The following is a 20,981-nucleotide window of genomic DNA, read 5'->3' as shown; positions in this document are numbered from 1 at the left end:
GGGGGAATATTTATTCTGTTGGGGGGATTTATTCTGTGGGAGGATTTATTCTGTGGGTTTGGGGGATTTATTCTGTGTGGGGGCATTCATTCTGTGAAGACTTATTCCTGGGGTGTATTTATTCTGGTGGAGGATTTATTCTGTGAGGAGAATTTATTCTGTGAGGATTTATTCTGTGGGAGAAAGATTTATTCTGTGGGGGAAGATTTAGTGTAACAGGGGTAGAGATCTGAGGACTCAAGTTTGGGGAGCAAGAGAGGGACAAGTGCAGACACAATGTGGAAAACAGGAAAGATTTGAAACCACAGTAAAAGGGGCAAGTGGGGAGATGGGGGCCATGTATGAGGAAACAGTATGGGGAGCTGGGTGCATTCACAGTATGGTGAATAGGAGAGATAGGCGCAGACACAGTATAGTGAGTGGGGGATTGGTGCAGACACAGAAGGGGGTGATGGTTGCAGACACAGTATGGGGAGTCAGGGAGGTTTGTGAAGTGAAAGTATGGTTAGCAGGGGGGATGTGAAAGAAGACAGCATGAGGAGGAAATGGGAAGTGTATGAAGAAACTATTGAGGGGAATAATGTGAGGAGGCAGTATGGGGGGAGTGTGAGTTGGCACAGAATAAAGACTGAGTAGTGTGGCAGTGTAGCATGGAGGAAAAGTATAACGTAACAGCCATTTAGGGGGAGTGTGGTGAGGGGCCACAGTACAGAGATTGGGCCCTATAGGGGGGGCACAGTGTGAAAAGGAGCCCCAATATAGAAGGGAGAGGGCAGTGTGGTGGGAATGTACCATAAGAGGGACAGTGTGGGAGTCATATTTTGTGCAGAGAATATAGTGAGTGGCAATTATTTATTCAGAGGCTTGGCATACAGCAGATATTTTAATTAGGAAGCATTACAATGACACTGTTATCTTTAAGGGCATCGCGTGGGGATGTGCTGCACAAGACCGGAGAAGATTGAAGTGTGCGGAGACGAGCTGTGGGAGAGAAGAGTCATCATGGCGTCTGGACAAAATGAAGATAAAACAAAAGAAATGTTGTCTCTGGAGTCATTCATCTAAAAAGGTACCTGGATGTAATTTTTTTTTTGTGATATTAATTCTATTTTTAATTATGTTAGGTACATTAAAGGGGTTGTCCAAGTTTGTGATGAGTCTGAAGTTGTTCTATGTGACTCCAGATTTCTTAATTCTCACACTGCGCACTGGACACTGTCAGGATTCTTTTGTGCCGGCAGTTTACATACTTGCGATCACGTGCTCACAAGACATGCATAGCCTTACTTAACGAAAATGAATTAAGCGAGGCCGGGCAAGTCTAGTTGGAATGTGGCCAAAAGTATTCAAATCGCATACGTTTGCTAACAGGACAGTCCACTCTTGCCATCGGCAAGGGAGAATCCTAAAAGTGTGCAGTGCATGCGCTCTAAGAATTCAGAAGGTCAATGGTAGCTGTAATGTCTTGTTTGCATTCACATCCTCTTATTTTCTATTGCGAGCTTGGTGAACATTTTTTTTTTCAACTCAACATTTACATAACAATTTCAAACCAATCTTGCAGCAAATTGCTGTTCGGCTTTTAGATACATGACTCACCTGTCCCTCTCCTAACTAAAAATAAATCTAATCATTGTCCTGAATAAGATCATTAGAAATTAAAATTTCCATAAATTCAGGAAAATGTATGGTTACCTAACTGCAATTCAGGTGAATGTCTTAAGTATGTTGTGAGTTTTGTCTTGTTATGAATGCTAGGAAATGCGTAATTTGCCAAGAATCTCTTTTGAGGCCTCTATAATATTGTAAGCTATACGGAAAAGCATTAAAAAACAATACAGCTTGTAATTACCCATTGTATTCTTTATAATTATTTGGAAATGTTCCATTAATCTTAACATCCGATCCTGGCCAGAAGTATGTCCCAGTCTTTAACCCATGGTTCATGGCAGTTATCCATACCTACAAATGGAGAATGTTTAATAGGACTAAATACTGTAGCTTAAGAATACTTGATGACTTCACTATCAAAATAGCACAGTAAGTAGGGCTTATTTAGAAAACTGCATTCTGGTAAGTCGTATTACATGATTTTTAATTACGGTATGTCTTTTGTCAAAAGAGGGAAAAAAAATTAGTATGCCTTCAAAATGTTTTTCCTGCTGTGCGTAAATTGGATTTGTAAAAGCAGCATAAATATCCATTTAGAAATATTACTGAAGCAGCCATAGAGCACGTTAAAGTCACAGTATTCATCAATGTGTTTTTCCCATAATTTCGATAAAAAAGACCTTCAAATGTCGCAAAATTTTTGTACAATTTGTACAATTCTAAGTTGGGTGAGATGGAATAGATTCCGCTAAAATTATTTTACAGTCACTGACTACAGTAACATTTCTGGAGGTCGTGTAAGGCAGTTGAAGGATACGCTAAATTCATTACAAGGCGGCACATATCACAAGGAGGAGAGGGGGAAGTGTGATAGAAGCTACAGAAAAGTGATTGTGGGGCCATCCTGTGACATCTCGGTTGAGAATTCTCAAAAGTACATATAGTGACTAGTAGGATTAGGAGAATAGCAGTTAATTTTATAATAAAGCAAAGTGGTTAGTGGAATTCAGTGTTTAAAGATAGAGATTGATAAAGGGCCTTATAGTTATTTCATAACCAGAGATGAGCGAACTCGAACTTTGAAGTTAGGGGTCTGTTCCGGTGTTGAACTCCAAACATGGACCATTTTTTACCAGCTCCAAAGTTCAGGTCCCCACTATTTTCAATGGGGTTTGGGTACTGGATATAGTATGGGTACACATCTGGTGCCAAAACCGAACTTTAGTCCAAAGTTCAATCGGGTACCAGAACCTGAACTTCCATGAGTCCGCTCATCCCTACAGATGACCCCTTTAATTAATGCAGCAGTTAGAATCTGAAAGCATAGAAAGAAGAAAAATTAAAGAAAAACATGTTCCACAGTAATTGCAGACCATGTATCAAGCTAAAAAAAGTGTAACCATATTTTCTTTTTATTCATACATACAGGTTCTCCTTGGTACCATGAAGGATGAAACTTCTCTGGGTTTCGTAATGTGAAAAATGCATTCCGGTGAGGATCATACATTTTGTTGTCTACAAGCCCGTGCGATTCTGGGTAGAGACCCTGTAACACAAAAAAAGAAAAGATGAAAATGACATTTATTTATAAAGCTAAAACCATGTACCCTAACAACATACATAAAGAGCAAATTAAGCATCTGTGCTGCTTGTGTCTACAAGAGGAATCTTTTATTTTAAGGGATTTCCAGCTAGAAAGGTTTTGTTTTGTGCTTTCATAGTGTGAAAAAATAAAAAACAAACACAAAGTAATACCATTTCTACTCATTTTGTAATATGAAATTGCAACTTATTGTTGAAAATGAATGGCAGTCGTTTAATAGCTTATTTACGTCTGAGGTGCATTCGACTATCTGTAATAGGTCGCTCAGTGCGCATAGGCTGCCATTGTTCTCGGCAGCACGTATTCTGCTTACAAAGAATGATATGCTGGTGAGAATTATGATCTTTTGTGCAATACAAAAGATCATTTCACTAATTTTGCTCGTTCATCCAGTGATTAGCAGTCTGTTTCGATCGTAAGATTATAGTGGTATTTATGAAAATCTTGGAACGTAAATGACAGCCCTGGGAGGCCTTCAGCAAGCCTCTTGTTGGCATGGTAAATAGTGATGAGTGAACGTGCTCTGAAAAGGTGTTATTTGAGCATGCTCGGGTGCTAGCAGAGTAATTTCGGCACACTTGAAAATATTTTTGAGTTTATGCGGCTGCAAGTCTCAGGGCTGTTAGACAGTGGCAACACATGGAGAGATTGCCTGTTTGTTATGCATAAACGCAGTTGCAGGGACGCTAACATATTATTTCAGCACGTTGAAGCATGCTCGGATAATACCTTATCCAAGCATGTTCGCTCATCTCTAATGTGCAATAGCATCTGCCCGGTATGGAGCAGACTCGGCTGCAGAGACCACTCGGTATACCCCTCAACAGGACAGAGCAGTGCACATGCGCAGGAGCCGCGATGGTAAACAAAGAAGGGGACGTCATCATTAGAAGACACATACAGTAGATGAAGAGAAAAGCCGGGTTATATCTGCGCTAGACCACAAGGAACCAACCGAAGATGCAAGCAACCTTTATTCACACTTAAGCCAACGCGTTTCATGGCCACCTGGCCACTTCATCAGGGCAACAATGTTACAGTCAGTTCACAAGAAACCATTATATACATTACACAGATGACATCAGAATGTCAGTTCCTGTGGGAACGCCCACATTAAACTAAAAACCCTAAAAATTATCATCCTGATGAAAAAATTATTATAAAACTATGAATAAAGACATTTCTATAATATGAAATGCTAAAACCAATATTAACATATATAAAAATTTAAAATTGTGTAAATCGATGTGCAATTCTCTCTCTCTCTCTCTCTCTCTCTCTCCTCTCCCCGGCCAGCGGTTCCTTTAAATTTCCTCATTTTGCAGATCGTCAAAAAACGGATCCTGTGACATCCATTCATATCAGTTAAGAACGGATCCGCTTGTCCGCCTTTTTGGCGGATTTTAACTGACACAAAAAACTGAAGTGTGAAAGAGGCCTTAGGGTTTAGGGTTAGGGTTAGGGTTAGGGTTAGTATGGTTTGGTTAAGGGTTAGGGTCAGGATTAGGGTTAGGGTCAGGGTTAGGGTTAGTAAAGTCATGGTTTGGGTTTGTGTGAGGGGCCAACTAATGTTGGAAAAAAACGCAAACGCGGTAAAAACGCACTAAAAACGCATACAAACGCATACAAATGCTGTGTTTTTTTCATGCATGCTCATAAAAATGCTTAAAAAAACACAGCATTTGTATGCGTTTGTATGCGTTTTTTCCATGCGTTTTTTTGCGGGAAAAACGCGCTGCAAAAAAAAGCAAGTGTGAAAGTAGCCTTAGGAACATAATTTCCAATTCTAGCTGCTTTCAGCTTCTGCAGTCATCATCTAAGGTTAATTTAAAGCTTCAGCACCATGGTTAAATCATCAAGATAAAAGAACATTGGGGGGGTTTGAACTCATATTAGAGAGCCCACACTCCATTATACACTGATGACACCACTAACCCGCGGCTCCACCAGACCTTCATCTGATTTGACACCACCAAAAAATGATATCTGATAGAAAAAACTTTCATTATCAGTTGATCCAGCACAAGGAATAAGGGACCAGTGGCGAAGAAAGAGGGGAAAAAAACTACTTTAACCCCTACACCTCCAGATGTTTTTCACCTTCATCACGAGGCCAAATTTTACAATTCTGACCAGTGTCACTTTGTGGTAAAGACTCTGGAATACGTCAACATATCCCAGTGATTCTGAGATTGGGCCTTTTCATTTGCGTTTATTTATGAAAATATCGAATATTTGACAAAAAAATGAAAACAGCAGATTTAAAACTTTGAATTTTTATGTCCTTAACCCCTTTCCGGCCTTAGACGTATCCATATGTCCAGGTCGCCTGGTACAATACTATGTATTGTCAAAATTTTGGAAATTAGTTTGTGTTCAGAGAGATATTTAATAATTAAAATCAAACTTTTTAAAGGTGGTAAACCCATTTATGCTGAACAGTTTATATATTACCCAAAATTTATTGTCCATTATTTAGAACAATAAAGACAATATTGACCCAACTGAAAAGCAATTTAAAAAATAAATAAATAAATCAAATTGCCAGATACAAAACGACTTTATCTGACACTTTGTCCATCTACTGCAAGTGATAAGCAGCAAAATAAGGAGTACAGGTCTCTTAATCCCCCAACTTTTAGGGGATTTTCAGACACAATTCTTTTTGGAGAAACACCATTACAGGCTTTTATGCATTTTTTTTAACCAAAGCCAAAAGTGAAATCAGCAAGAAGTATAAGTCCTTTATTTACATTTCCCATTACTTTAGAATCCACTTTGAGTCAAACCTCATATAAAAATCATAGTGATGTATTTGTAAAAAAAAAAAACAACAACACAGCTAATGCTAAGCCACCCTTTTTTGTAGATTTATTATTTTTATAAAATACTTTGGAATTTTTTAAAAAAAAAACAAGCCATCACTTAACATAATTAAAATGTACTTATCCACCCTTCCAATTCCTACCCATGAAATTCCCAATCAACTAAAGTGAAAAAAGAAATAAGTGAAAAATCTAAAAAATAAAATAAAAAAACTATGTTTAAATAATCATTAGATTATAATTTTCTTCTTCCTTCCTCCACACACACACTCAATTCATTATTTAATAATAATAAAAAGTGCAAAGTAATATGGGTGGTTTGGTCTACAATGGTTAAAGCCAAAAAATTCTAAAATCGTTATTGGCTACTTTGGCAGCTTATAAAGACATATGTGATGAACAAGTAAGCAAACAAAGCAAAGCAAAATGTTGGAAAAAAAAAGATGAATTACTTACAGTTACAATGCTGTAATGGTTGGGAAAAGTTTTTGATGGATACACTGGTCGCAAAGAACGTGTGTATGTTCCACATTGCTCTAGAATGTAAGCAAAACACAGGAAGTCAGAGAAATGAAACAGTAATGTCACCTTGCATGAAGTGCCATCTAAGATGAAGACAAATGGAAAAAGGTGTCCTTTTACAGGATGCTTTAGCAAGTGAGGATAGTGATCTTACGCACATATACATATTGTGACAAAATCACTGGAAAAGTGCTGGTGGGGAGATACGTTTTACTGAGGTTATTAGCTTCAGTGATTTGAAACACAGAAGTTTGCTCCAGCACACTATGTGTTGAGAGGGGTTAATTGGCCATTTTAAGGGCTTGGTTTTTGTGGACAACCATAGGGCGCATGGGAGGATGTCCTCTTTATCTCTACCCCTGCGTGTGGTCTGGTGTTTAAATAGTCGGCCTTCAGGGTTCAGTAGGCCTGGGAGAAGAACTCCAGTGCAAGGTGTCCTGACAAAGAATATGAACCATTAAATGTGAATTTTTCCTGAAAGGGCAGATCCCTGGAACAACACAGACTGTGCTACATGTTTTGCTTTTCCTTAGGCCTCAAAGACCTTATTTATTTTTCTTAAATGTGCAACGGCTTATACAGCACCCTTAATAAACCAGTCAGTCTTAAAGAGGGTGTACCTGTGTCTACCTCCATATGCAGCAGAGTGAGCCAATCTACTAATAATATATATATATATATATATATATATATATATACTGCTCAAAAAATATAAAGGGAACACTATTCCATTTGCAACAGGCTGCTTGTGTTCCCTTTAATATATATATACAGTATATATATTATATTATATACAAAGAAAGCACAGCAGCACCCTGTGAATGCCAAGACATATAATGTCAATGGAAATAAAAACTTCCAAACGCTCTGTCCCTCAGCAAGATGTACTTACAAAAGCGAAGGTTCTTAGCACATGATTGGCCAATTCATGTGTGCCCGTCAACCGCGGCAAGGTGACACTTCTCTGACAGGTCCTGTCTGAACCCTACCATATCCTACTATATAAGCCACTTTCAGGTTAAAAAAAAAAAACCTTTTATAAAGGACAAACATGTCTCTCCTGGGCTGCAAGCCTACAAGTGAATGGGCTAGTAGAGCTGGTTGAGAACACCTGCAGGTTAACGGGAGGAGTTCAAGGGTCAAGCAGAGGGAGTCACACCCCCCTATATTTAGCTATACAAAAAAACCTGACCAGCACATTCCAAGTGTGAATAGGTGCAAGCTGCAGTGACTGCAAAACATATACAAAGAAAGCACAGCAGCACCCTGTGAATGCCAAGACATAAAATGTCAATGGAAATAAAAACTTCCAAATGCTCTGTCCTTCAGCAAGATGTACTTACAAAAGCGAAGGTTCTTAGCGCATGATTTGGCCAATTCATGTGTGCCCGTGAACCGCGGCAAGGTGCCATTCCTTTTGTAGGTCACTTGATGTCATCCTGCGGTTGCTGAGTATTATTCGAATAAGATGACGGTCATCCCAGTCAGCAGAGAGTCTTTTTCGCCTTCTGCTGATTTGTAGCTTTGTTGTCCCCAATGTCTGTTGCTTGACCTGACCTTGTTGTAATGGACTGCCATCTTAGAAATTTTAAGGATGGAGGCAACATGACACTCACCCTCTGCTAGTAAAGCCAGAATTGAGCCCTTCTTTTCCTCACTCAAGAATTTTCTTTTCAACTCCTTTGGCATGGTTGAAAAGTTATTTTTTCATTCTTATTGCTTTTGGGATATTACTAGCACTTGTTTTGCCATCCAGCTTGTCCTGTTGCAAGAGGATTGTGAACACCACAGCAGGGTTTTTTTTATACTTTCCTTTGTTAAATAAGATTTGTTTCAGGTGATCACCTAATCAGTAGCACATTAAGTAGAATGAGGTGTACCTTGGTTGGAATTCAACTGACACTGGAATGAAATGGCTGTCAGACATGCAGAGAAGCTGATTTTTATAAAACTGTGCAGTGGTTTTGGCAGAGCTGTATACATGAATATATGTGTGCATGTGTATATATATATATATATATATATATATATTGGTCGCCGTGGGGTATTCGGTACCGGGCCGGTGTCAGGAGGATGTGTCACAGCAGCAGTGACCCGGTCCGTGGCCCTGGGCACCCAAGTAATCAGGAGCATTGAATGGTGGTTTGTAGTTAATGGAATAGTTCGTGACGCCACCTGTGGTGTTCGGCAAGTGAGATTTTGGGCCGACGCTGCATGCAGATCCTCTGGGACTGGTGGTGTGTTGCAGCCAAGATGGTGAAGCTCCCCACAGGTGAAGCTGTAGCCCCAGGGCTGTGTAGATGTAGGGGCAGAGGAGAGGTGCAGGCAGTGTAGAAGCTGATACCCAGATGTAGTGGTACAGGATGTGTTGGCGCAGGAATAATTGGAGGACACCAGGGCGTGCAGTTCCAAAGCTTTACTCACAGTCTGTAGCACACACAGATGTCTGCCTCCGTGCTGTGTCCTCCGGGTCAGGGACTCAGTCAACCTCCAGATCAGATGGAATGCTCCCTTCCAACACTCCGCCAACATGTGCCTTTCTGAACGTCTCCTCTTATAGCGCCTTTAAGTGTGAAGTACTCCCAGTATGGAGTTACACTGGAGTGCCTCCTGACAGATGTTCCCAAGAACTCTACTTGTACGGCAGACAGCTGTAGCCTGCTTCGGGGACTCATTACTCCTGAATCCCGGCTCACTATCAATGTTGCTGTTGTGCCCCCAAGACTTAGATGGGAGTAGTGCCTTTACAGCCCACTACTCCACCGCTGTCTGCTGCAGAACCATTAGTGTCCATACAACCTCGGGGACTGGGCCCCGGCCTTGCACTTAGAACTTCTAGGCAGGGTTCTTCCTCTAACCCACGTCCTCTCTGTTCCCTTTTACTTCTTCGTTCCGTTCTAATCTCTCTCTCTTATGGAAGATCAGGTTTCAGTTCAATGTCTTTCTCCTTCTTTTCTTTCCCGTGCCAGCAGACCCAGGTCACACAGGTCTGCTGCAGCAGCTCCTTCCTCCATCCCTCTCTCAGGGATCTTCTTTCCTCACTCCTCTCTGAGTGGCTTCCTCTCCTAGACTGACCTGTAATTCTAAACCTTCCTGCTCTTTTATGTATTCTCAACTCCACCCGCCTCCCAGCACGTTTCGTGTTCCAAGCAGGGAACCACAAAAGGTGCTCTGCTACTCTCTAAGCAAGGAGCCGCAATGTGGCTTTGCTGAACTACCATGTTGTGTGGGATGCGAGTGTTGGAGCGTGGTCAGGAGCCTCCAACTTACCTGGATGGTGGGGCACCACACCTCAGGAGGAGGTGCAGTACCTCTGTGGCGACTGAAGCCTCAGGGGCGCCACACAGGGAGCCACTAAAGGTGCTCTGCTACACTCCAAGCAGGGAGCCGCAATGTGGCTTTGCTTAACTACCATGTTGTGTGGGATGCGAGTGTTGGAGCGTGGTTAGGAGCCTACAACTCACCTGGATGGTGGGGTACCACGCCTCAGGAGGAGGTGCAGTAGCTCTGTGGCAACTGAATCCTCAGGGGCGCCACATTTACACACACACATACACATATATACACACACACACACACACTGCTCAAAAAAATAAATGGAATGCTCAAAGAACACATCCTAGATCTGAATGAATGAAATATTCTCATTGAATACTTTGTTCTGTACAAAGTTGAATGTGCTGACAGCAAAATCACACAAAAATCATCAATGGAAATGAAATATTTTAACCAATTGAGGCCTAGATTTGGAGTCACACAAAAAATTAATGTGGAATATAATTTCCTTAAAACAAGTCAAAATGATGCTGAGTATTGTGTGTGACTTCCACGTGCCTCTTTGACCTCCCTACGATGCCTGGGCATGCTCCTGATGAGGCGGCGGATGGTCTCCTGAGGGATCTCCTCCCAAACCTGGACTAAAGCATCCGACAACTCCTGGACAGTCTGTGGTGCAACGTGACGTTGGGTGATGGAGCGAGACATGATTTCCGAGATGTGCTCTATAGGATTCAGGTCTGGGGAATGGGTGGGCCAGTCCATAGCTTCAATGCCTTTTTCTTGCAGGAACTGCTGACACACTCCAACCACATGAGGTTTGGCATTGTCCTGTATTAGGAGGAACCCAGGGTCAACCGCGCCAGCATATGGTCTCACAAGGGGTCTGAGGAACTCATCTCGGTACCTAATGGCAGTCAGGCTACCTCTGGCGAGCACATGGAGGGCTGTGCGGCCTTCCAAAGAAGTGCCACCCCACACCATTACTGACCCACTGCCAAATCGGTCATGCTGAAGGATGTTGCAGGCAGCAGATCGATCTCCACGACATCTTCAGACTCTGTCACGTCTGTCACATGTGCTCAGTGTGAACCTGCTTTCATCTGTGAAGAGCACAGGGTGCCATTGGCGAATTTGCCAATCCTGGTGTCCTGTGGCAAATGGCAAGTGTACTTCACTGTGTTGGGCTGTGAGTACAACCCCCATCTGTGGACGTCGGGCACTCAGACCATCCTCATCCTCTAACCATTTATACAGACACATGCACATTTGTGGCCATCTGGAGGTCATTTTGCAGGGCTCTGGCAGGGTTCTTCCTGTTCCTCCTTGCACAAAGGCTGAGGTAGCAGTCCTGCTGCTTGGTTGTTGCCCTCCTATGGCCCCCTCCACGTCTCCTGGGGTACTGATCTATCTCCTGATAGCGCCTCCAGCCTCTGGACACTACGCTGACAGACACAGCAAACCTTCTTGCCACAGCTCGCATTGATGTGCCATCCTGGATGAGCTGCACTACCTGAGCCACTTGTGTGGGTTGTAGAGTCCGCCTACTTCCTCCACGAGTGTGAAAGCACAACCAACATTCAGAAGTGACCAAAACATCAGCCAGAAAACATTGGTTCTGAGATGTGGTCTGTGATTCCCACCTGCAGAACCACTCCTTTATTGAGGGTGTCTTGATAATTGCCAATAATTTCCATCTGTTGTCTATTCCATTTGCACAACAGCATGTGAAATTGATTGTCAATCTGCGTTGCTTCCTAAGTGGACAGTTTGATTTCACAGAAGTTTGATTTACTTGGAGTTATATTCTGTTGTTTAAGTGTTCCCTTTATTTTTTGAGCAGTGTGTGTATATATATATATATATATATATATATATATATACACACACACAGACACACACATACAGTGGGGCAAAAAAGTATTTAGTCAGTCAGCAATAGTGCAAGTTCCACCACTTAAAAAGATGAGAGGCGTCTGTAATTTACATCATAGGTAGACCTCAACTATGGGAGACAAACTGAGAAAAAAAAATCCAGAAAATCACATTGTCTGTTTTTTTTTCATTTTATTTGCATATTATGGTGGAAAATAAGTATTTGGTCAGAAACAAAATTTCATCTCAATACTTTGTGATATATCCTTTGTTGGCAATGACAGAGGTCAAACGTTTTCTGTAAGTCTTCACAAGGTTGCCACACACTGTTGTTGGTATGTTGGCCCATTCCTCCATGCAGATCTCCTCTAGAGCAGTGATGTTTTTGGCTTTTCGCTTGGCAACACAGACTTTCAACTCCCTCCAAAGGTTTTCTATAGGGTTGAGATCTGGAGATTGGCTAGGCCACTCCAGGACCTTGAAATGCTTCTTACGAAGCCACTCCTTCATTGCCCTGGCGGTGTGCTTTGGATCATTGTCATGTTGAAAGACCCAGCCACGTTTCATATTCAATGCCCTTGCTGATGGAAGGAGGTTTGCACTCAAAATCTCACGATACATGGCCCCATTCATTCTTTCATGTACCCGGATCAGTCGTCCTGGCCCCTTTGCAGAGAAACAGCCCCAAAGCATGATGTTTCCACCACCATGCTTTACAGTAGGTATGGTGTTTGATGGATGCAACTCAGTATTCTTTTTCCTCCAAACACGACAAGTTGTGTTTCTACCAAACAGTTCCAGTTTGGTTTCATCAGACCATAGGACATTCTCCCAAAACTCCTCTGGATCATCCAAATGCTCTCTAGCAAACTTCAGACGGGCCCGGACATGTACAGGCTTATTAAGCAGTGGGACATGTCTGGCACTGCAGGATCTGAGTCCATGGTGGCATAGTGTGTTACTTATGGTAGGCCTTGTTACATTGGTCCCAGCTCTCTGCAGTTCATTCACTAGGTCCCCCCGCGTGGTTCGGGGATTTTTGCTCACCGTTCTTGTGATCATTCTGACCCCACGGGGTGGGAATTTGCGTGGAGCACCAAATCGAGGGAGATTATCAGTGGTCTTGTATGTCTTCCATTTTCTAATTATTGCTCCCACAGTTGATTTCTTCACTCCAAGCTGGTTGGCTATTGCAGATTCAGTCTTCCCAGCCTGGTGCAGGGCTACAATTTTGTTTCTGGTGTCCTTTGACAGCTCTTTGGTCTTCACCATAGTGGAGTTTGGAGTCAGACTGTTTGAGGGTGTGCACAGGTGTCTTTTTATACTGATAACAAGTTTAAACAGGTGCCATTACTACAGGTAATGAGTGGAGGAAAGAGGAGACTCTTAAAGAAGAAGTTACAGGTCTGTGAGCCAGAAATCTTGACTGCTTGTTTCTGACCAAATACTTATTTTCCACCATAATATGCAAATAAAATGAAAAAAAACAGACAATGTGATTTTCTGGATTTTTTTTTCTCAGTTTGTCTCCCATAGTTGAGGTCTACCTATGATGTAAATTACAGACGCCTCTCATCTTTTTAAGTGGTGGAACTTGCACTATTGCTGACTGACTAAATACTTTTTTGCCCCACTGTATATATACACACTTTTACTGCATTACCCTGTTCCTGCCCCTGAAGACAACAGATGCACTGTGCGACGTGCCATTTCATATGTGAAAGTAAAATATGTCTAATGTAATGTTATAATGTATTGTGGTGATGTGCAGTATATAAGGTGTTAAAACATAATATGAATATCGCATAAGGGTAAGCCTAGGACAGCATAGAATATACAACAGGTTAGAATGTAGATAGGAAATGGTTGATGTTAGGATTAGCCCAGTGGGAGGGCACTAGTATTGATAAGAAGAGGGGCACTTTATGGCTAAAGGGAGTTCAGTGTCAGTCAGTGAAGTGTGGAGAAGAGTTCAGGTTCAGGTGGGGTGGGTTGCTAGGAGAATGTGCCAAACGGTCAGGGCACTGGGCAACCAAATGGAGATCCCTGAAGAACATTCCAATAATGTCTGGAGCCTAGGCAAGGCACCATGGAGAGGGCTTGGTCTCCTGACATTACGAGGTCGGTGGACATGAAGTTACACTGGGGGCAAGTGACCAGTTCCAGGTGCACTTCTGGAGTGGACAAAGAATCCCTAAGACCAATGGAGTCAGCGAGCTTGGGGGTAAGTCCAGAATGAATGTGTGGCAGAACAGAGAAGGAGTTGTACTAAGGAGGAAGGAAGTCTGAATTGCTGTGCAGTATCTCACCTGTATCCACCTGATTAACTTGGATTATTCAGAAAAAGTTTGACAGATGCAAAGAACATGGTGTCCCACGCATTGTGTGCAGTGGCTACTGAGGACAGAAGTCTTAAGGCAGCGGAGGCCTGCAGCCTACAAGTGAGTGTGATACACCCTACAGCACACTGGTACTGGGACACTCCTTGTCTGTAACGTGCCAGAGCGCTACCGGACAGCACCTCAGTTGCAACTACCGCTCTGCTGCACTTTACATATACACACACTTCATCCTGTATAAGGACACATACTGTATTTAGACTACAGTTAATCTTTGCCCATAATATACAATTTTAATATCACAGATACACACTAACAATAGGGCTGTCTCAATGCAGAAGAGACTTTACCAACATACTGCAGCAGCTGAGCAGTTGAAGAACCTTCCTGTTCAACTGCCTGTGACTGCATGTAATATGAAAATAATTTTGGTATTACTTTGAAATAAATTAGAGTCACAAGAAATTGTGTGGCGCCCCCAGGAGTATGGTCGCCACAGTGGCTTTGCCTTCCTCCAGGGGAGGGTAATGCCAGGCTTGGAGGCAATGATAGGTCTCTCTCGCAGTCAATCTATGCATGCAACACAGTTCCACTCCAGGCCAGCAGGATGAACTCTGAACCGGTTAAAGGGGAGGAGTGCTCTCTGAGGGCCAAGAGGGAGGAGTGAGGAGTTAGTCTGCGGAGGGTGAAGTGTGCAGACGTGTGGAAGGAGCGCTGGGATAGAGCTGAGAGGAAGAGCTCATCTCTGGAGAGAGCGCATGAACTGGAGCCTGGTCTCCACGGTTGTACGGATACTAACGGTCCTGCAACAGATACCAGAGGGGTAGGTGGCTGTAGATGCCCTACTCCCATCCAAGACTTGAGGGCACAACAGCAGCTTGGATAGAGTGCCGGGACTCAGGAGAGAGGAGTCCCCGAGATAGGCTACAGCTGTCTGCCGTGCAAGTGAGGTTCTTGAGAACATCTGTCCGGAGGAACTCCAGTGTAACTCAGTACTGGGAGTACTTTATTCGAATAAGGAGACTGCACAACCCATCTGCTGAGAGAGAATCCCTGAGTTGCGTCCAGGCAAGCCTGCTCCAATACCATCTGTAATCAGGACCCTGGACTGCAGTTATCAGGTAAAGGTACAGAAATTGCACCCCGCTGTGTCTTGTCTGCTTCCTACCTTTCCGACACTGCTACATCCCCGTGCCAACCACAGCTACACTGCCCTGGGACTATAGCTTCGCCTGTGGGGAGCTTTTACATCTTTGCTGCACCATACCATCAGTCCGAGCGGATCTGTCTGCAGCGTCGGCTTAACACCTCCCTTGCCAAGCACCACAGGTGGCGTCACGAACTATTCATCTAACTACATTCCGCTATTCACATTTTCCTATTACTTGGGCGCCCAGGGCCACGGTCCGGGTCACCGCTGCTGTGACACATCCCACTGATACCGGCCCGGTACCGAGTACCCCACAGCCCTGGGAGGGCGACCCAACTGTATTCCTTAAATTGGAAATATTTGGATTCCACTCTTAGATAAATTGCAGTTTTGAACTATGCTTTGTTCCCTGATGTATTCTCTTTGCAGCAGAGTCTGTGCATACCAAAAGAACAGTTCCATTAATCATATGAAAATATTTCTCAGTTCCTACATATTTCAGATGAATTGGAAAGCATTTATTAAAGGGGTATCACTGTATCTGCACAGTGAAAGGGAACATTCAGAAACTTTCCCATTTCATGTGATGCTTACAAGGGCACACTTTTTTCTAGACTGGTGAGGGATTCGATACACTAAGCATATTGAGAAGTAAAACTTTGCATTCCACAGTGGATAATCTTTATTTGTGACAGTAATTTTCAAACAGCAAAGTGCTCACTTGGCTGAAAGGATAAAGTTGCTTAAAATCATTTCCATGTTATCATATTCTAATCACCCTGTGTATTGGCATGGCTATGGCTTCCACAAAATGCTTGAGATTTCTTACCATGTACATACTATAATGTGCTCACACGTTTTAAGACTATTTTTTTTATACTACCTGCTTACTTTTTTTTTCATTTTAGTATAATTTTCTATCTTAAAGGGGATATCCAGCACTTTGAAAAAAAAAAATTATGTGCCGAAGCACTAGCAGGCAGATAGTTGCTACCTACCTGCCTGTTGTGCCCGGTGCCACTCTCCGCTGGCAAAGAGCAGTCATAGACTTCTGCTGATGTCAGCTTAACAGAGTGGCGGGTTCTTTTCCTGTTGACAAGGTTAGACTACTGGTGTCATGCTAATTGGCTGCCGGCTCTCAACTGACTTATTGGGGGGGATCTAATTGTCAATTCTGCACAACAGAGAAAATGAAATTGACATTCCAGCTCCTTAAAAACTTGAAACCTTTATTAATTTATATATAAAACACAGAAAATAGAAAAAACTCCTCTGATGTGGATCTGAAAAAGCAGGGTGAAGTGAGGTATAGGCAACGCGTTTCGATCTACATCAGTGGTTCCCAAACTCCAGTCCTCGCGGACCCCAACAGGTCATGTTTTCAGGATTTCCTTAGTATTTCACAGGTGATGGAAGTATAATCAAGGCATCAGGAATTCTCTCACATGTGTAACACTATGGAAATCCTGAAAACATGACCTGTTGGGGTCCGCGAGGACTGGAGTTTGGGAACCACTGATCTACATGAAGATCTTTATCAAAGATAATCCTCATGTGGCACCAGGAAATCTTTGTAGTAATTACGGACCAATCAAAAAAATCCCCTATTGTCAGGTGACTATTGATAAAGGTCCTAAAATATTAACCGCTGACACATTAATACACGGTGGTTACACGGTGACAGCGTCTCCATATGTCTGACCCGGCGCTGTTTAGTCACATGACGCCAGTCGCACTGTTATTCCGGATTGCGCTAACGGCGCATGCACCGCAATAACTCTAGCCCGGGATTGACTTTACTATAAATACCACATTAGCTGAACACCATACCATCCCCTTGACGGGGGAGATTTAATCCGAAACGCGAGTTGGGGCATGTTCTGGATGGCACACCGCTTCTTATACATCGGCTCACATGTATAACTGCCCTTATTTATTGCACTTTTGGCACTTTGTTTGGCTATTGGCCATATACAGTGGGGCAAAAAAGTATTTAGTCAGTCAGCAATAGTGCAAGTTCCACTACTTAAAAAGATGAGAGGCGTCTGTAATTTACATCATAGGTAGACCTCAACTATGGGAGACAAACTGAGAAAAAAAAATCCAGAAAATCACATTGTCTGTTTTTTTTTCATTTTATTTGCATATTATGGGGGAAAATAAGTATTTGGTCAGAAACAAGCAAACAAGATTTATAGCTCTCACAGACCTGTAACTTCTTCTTTAAGAGTCTCCTCTTTCCTCCACTCATTACCTGTAGTAATGGCACCTGTTTAAACTTGTTATCAGTATAAAAAGACACCTGTGCACACCCTCAAACAGTCTGACTCCAAACTCCACTATGGTGAAGACCAAAGAGCTGTCAAAGGACACCAGAAACAAAATTGTAGCCCTGCACCAGGCTGGGAAGACTGAATCTGCAATAGCCAACCAGCTTGGAGTGAAGAAATCAACTGTGGGAGCAATAATTAGAAAATGGAAGACATACAAGACCACTGATAATCTCCCTCGATCTGGTGCTCCACGCAAAATCCCACCCCGTGGGGTCAGAATGATCACAAGAACGGTGAGCAAAAATCCCCGAACCACGCGGGGGGACCTAGTGAATGAACTGCAGAGAGCTGGGACCAATGTAACAAGGCCTACCATAAGTAACACACTACGCCACCATGGACTCAGATCCTGCAGTGCCAGACGTGTCCCACTGCTTAATAAGCCTGTACATGTCCGGGCCCGTCTGAAGTTTGCTAGAGAGCATTTGGATGATCCAGAGGAGTTTTGGGAGAATGTCCTATGGTCTGATGAAACCAAACTGGAACTGTTTGGTAGAAACACAACTTGTCGTGTTTGGAGGAAAAAGAATACTGAGTTGCATCCATCAAACACCATACCTACTGTAAAGCATGGTGGTGGAAACATCATGCTTTGGGGCTGTTTCTCTGCAAAGGGGCCAGGACGACTGATCCGGGTACATGAAAGAATGAATTGGGCCATGTATCGTGAGATTTTGAGTGCAAACCTCCTTCCATCAGCAAGGGCATTGAATATGAAACGTGGCTGGGTCTTTCAACATGACAATGATCCAAAGCACACCGCCAGGGCAACGAAGGAGTGGCTTCGTAAGAAGCATTTCAAGGTCCTGGAGTGGCCTAGCCAGTCTCCAGATCTCAACCCTATAGAAAACCTTTGGAGGGAGTTGAAAGTCCTTGTTGCCAAGCGAAAAGCCAAAAACATCACTGCTCTAGAGGAGATCTGCATGGAGGAATGGGCCAACATACCAACAACAGTGTGTGGCAACCTTGTGAAGACTTACAGAAAACGTTTGACCTCTGTCATTGCCAACAAAGGATATATCACAAAGTATTGAGATGAAACTTTGTTTCTGACCAAATACTTATTTTCCACCATAATATGCAAATAAAATGAAAAAAAAACAGACAATGTGATTTTCTGGATTTTTTTTTCTCAGTTTGTCTCCCATAGTTGAGGTCTACCTATGATGTAAATTACAGACGCCTCTCATCTTTTTAAGTGGTGGAACTTGCACTATTGCTGACTGACTAAATACTTTTTTGCCCCACTGTATTTGAATCATTCAATGCACATTATATTCATTGTGTTTACACTATTAACCCCCTCATTTTTGCACTAAATGCACTTTACTAGCACTGTGTAGAGTTTACATATATACCAATTTTTTACTTTTTTAAAAAATCGTTTTAGTGTTTTTGACCAATACCTGTGTATATGTATTCTTCCTATGTACATATTGGATGGGCCCCCATGACTTTAATATAATAATATTAAGTGTATTTTAACATTTCATGGAGTCCTTTTTACATTTATTTGCGGATATGTGTCTGTTCTATTTTTATTATATTGTCCACTAATTTTATGTAATTCTTGTGCCATTAGTTAATAAAGATTATCTATAAATCATTATTTTCATTATTTTTAAATTATTTTTTATTATCATATATACATATATCTTTTCCATTTACCACGGCTTCAATTTTTTTCTCTGCCATTCTCAGAGGTGTTCCTTTTTTGTCTGAGGTGTCCGGATGGTATGCCATCCATTTTTCAAGTGGGGCTAGACTTTATTATGATAGATGTGGTGATACTTATACACATTTTTATTTTACAGTGTGATTGATGGTCTGTGCCCTCTTGTTTAAATTTCTGTTATTGTTTAGGCACATTTTTTTTTCAAGTTCCTGTTATCCCCTATAAGCAGTGCAGTATTGATATCCCAAATCAACCAGAATACTTTAGTTCTCATCTGAATATATCACAGATTGTAGTGGTGTCACAATAACATAATAATCTTCCACAGCAGGTTTGGTAAACTAGTAAACTACTCATATTGTCTCAGTACACATGAGATCTATAGGATTTGTGAGCAGGTGGGGCCCAGAACCATATGGATAGCCTTCAGGGCTGTGGGGTTACAAGGTACCGGGCCGGTGTCTCAGAGGGATGTGTCACGGTGGTGGTGACCCGGTCCGTGGACCTGGGCATCCATGCAAAAGGGGTGAAACGTAGCTGAATAAAGTTTATAGGTAGATGATACGTGACGCCACCTGTGGTGCTCAGCAATGAAGGGGTTAAGCTGACGCTGCAGTGCAGATCCTCTGGGACAGATGGTATAAGGCAGCAAAGATCTGATAGCTCCCCACAGGTAGAGCTGTAGTCCCAGGGCAGTAGTAGTACAGTTGTGGCCAAAAGTATTGACACCCCTGCAATTCTATCAGATAATACTCAGTTTCTTCCTTGGTAATCCTACAGAAATAGAGATTAGAGCAGCTGCTTAGGAATAGCGGGTCCGAAGTCCCCACAGCAACTGTAGTTGCCTATTAACACTTAGTCTCTGAGGTAAATATGCAGGATCTTTTATATATTAAAAGGAAATATGTCACCACATTTGACCTATCTAAACTATTAATATAGACATAAAGGTTATAGACTGCTGAATAAAGTCGTACCTGTATGCCTCATATGAAATGCCTTGTTGTGGAAACATCACCTTTCATCACTTTCTGTAAATGACCCCTTCCAGGCTATGGGGAGGATGTTGCCTGGAAGACAACTATGCCTCCAGAGCTTATTTTACATGAAGGTGGAGTTACCAGTGTGGTGTGTAATGGATAGCTGCTCCCTGATTTTACTGCAGGTTCCTTTTAGATTAGCTGAGTGAATCTCTTAGTAGGATCAACCCTCCTAAGCCATCTATGTGGGCAAGCCAATCATAAGAAGCTAAATAAAATTATTTCTTGATATCTGTAGTGTCTCATTCCAGAGAAATCCACATATTTCTTACATGTAAATGATTTGTTCAGGCTATGGGTCGGACACTGATCTGTTTGAGAAGCTGACGCTAGTGCTTATTTTAAATAAAAGGTGGTGTTACCAGTGTGATATACAGAGTAATGGCTGCTTTCTGCTCGCCTGATCTCACTGTAGAGCTGCGCGTGAGACTTAAACGGACACATCTGCAGGTTCCTTTCTATGCTTCAGCTTCCATCTTACAGAGCTGTAGCAACTTTATTTGTTAGAAGAAAAAGTTCAGATCTACTGTGTTAGATACTAGTGTAAGATGCAACTTCCCCTTTCATATAATAATATATATAATAATCTTTGGAGGCAGTTTCTCATGCAGATCTGTGTCCGGCCCATAGTTCTTAACAGATCATTTACATATAAGAAAAACGTGGATTTCTCTGGAATGAGACATTGGATTGCAGATTTCTTTAAAGAGAACCTGTCAGCCTTATTTTGCA

The 20,981-nt window shown here is 42.3% G+C and overlaps 1 protein-coding gene across 1 annotated transcript in view; it reads right to left on the bottom strand.

Annotated features, from left to right (window-relative positions):
- ENPP1 (ectonucleotide pyrophosphatase/phosphodiesterase 1) overlaps positions 1-20,981 on the bottom strand; it is a 181,152-nt gene that overhangs the window by 75,732 nt on the left and 84,439 nt on the right. The window contains exons 7-9 of the mRNA XM_073575821.1: positions 6,496-6,575; positions 3,038-3,157; positions 1,853-1,962 (exon numbers count right to left, since the gene is read on the bottom strand). Of these exons, the coding sequence (XP_073431922.1) occupies positions 1,853-1,962; positions 3,038-3,157; positions 6,496-6,575 (310 nt within the window). The remainder of the gene's footprint in view (positions 1-1,852; positions 1,963-3,037; positions 3,158-6,495; positions 6,576-20,981) is intronic.

Source organism: Dendrobates tinctorius, unplaced genomic scaffold (assembly GCF_039654945.1).
Source record: "Dendrobates tinctorius isolate UK_male_01 unplaced genomic scaffold, ASM3965494v1 ptg000046l, whole genome shotgun sequence".
NCBI classification, from domain to species: Eukaryota; Metazoa; Chordata; class Amphibia; order Anura; family Dendrobatidae; genus Dendrobates; species Dendrobates tinctorius.
The sequence above is the reverse complement of the archived record's forward strand: the minus strand, read 5'-3'. Positions and strand labels throughout refer to the sequence as shown.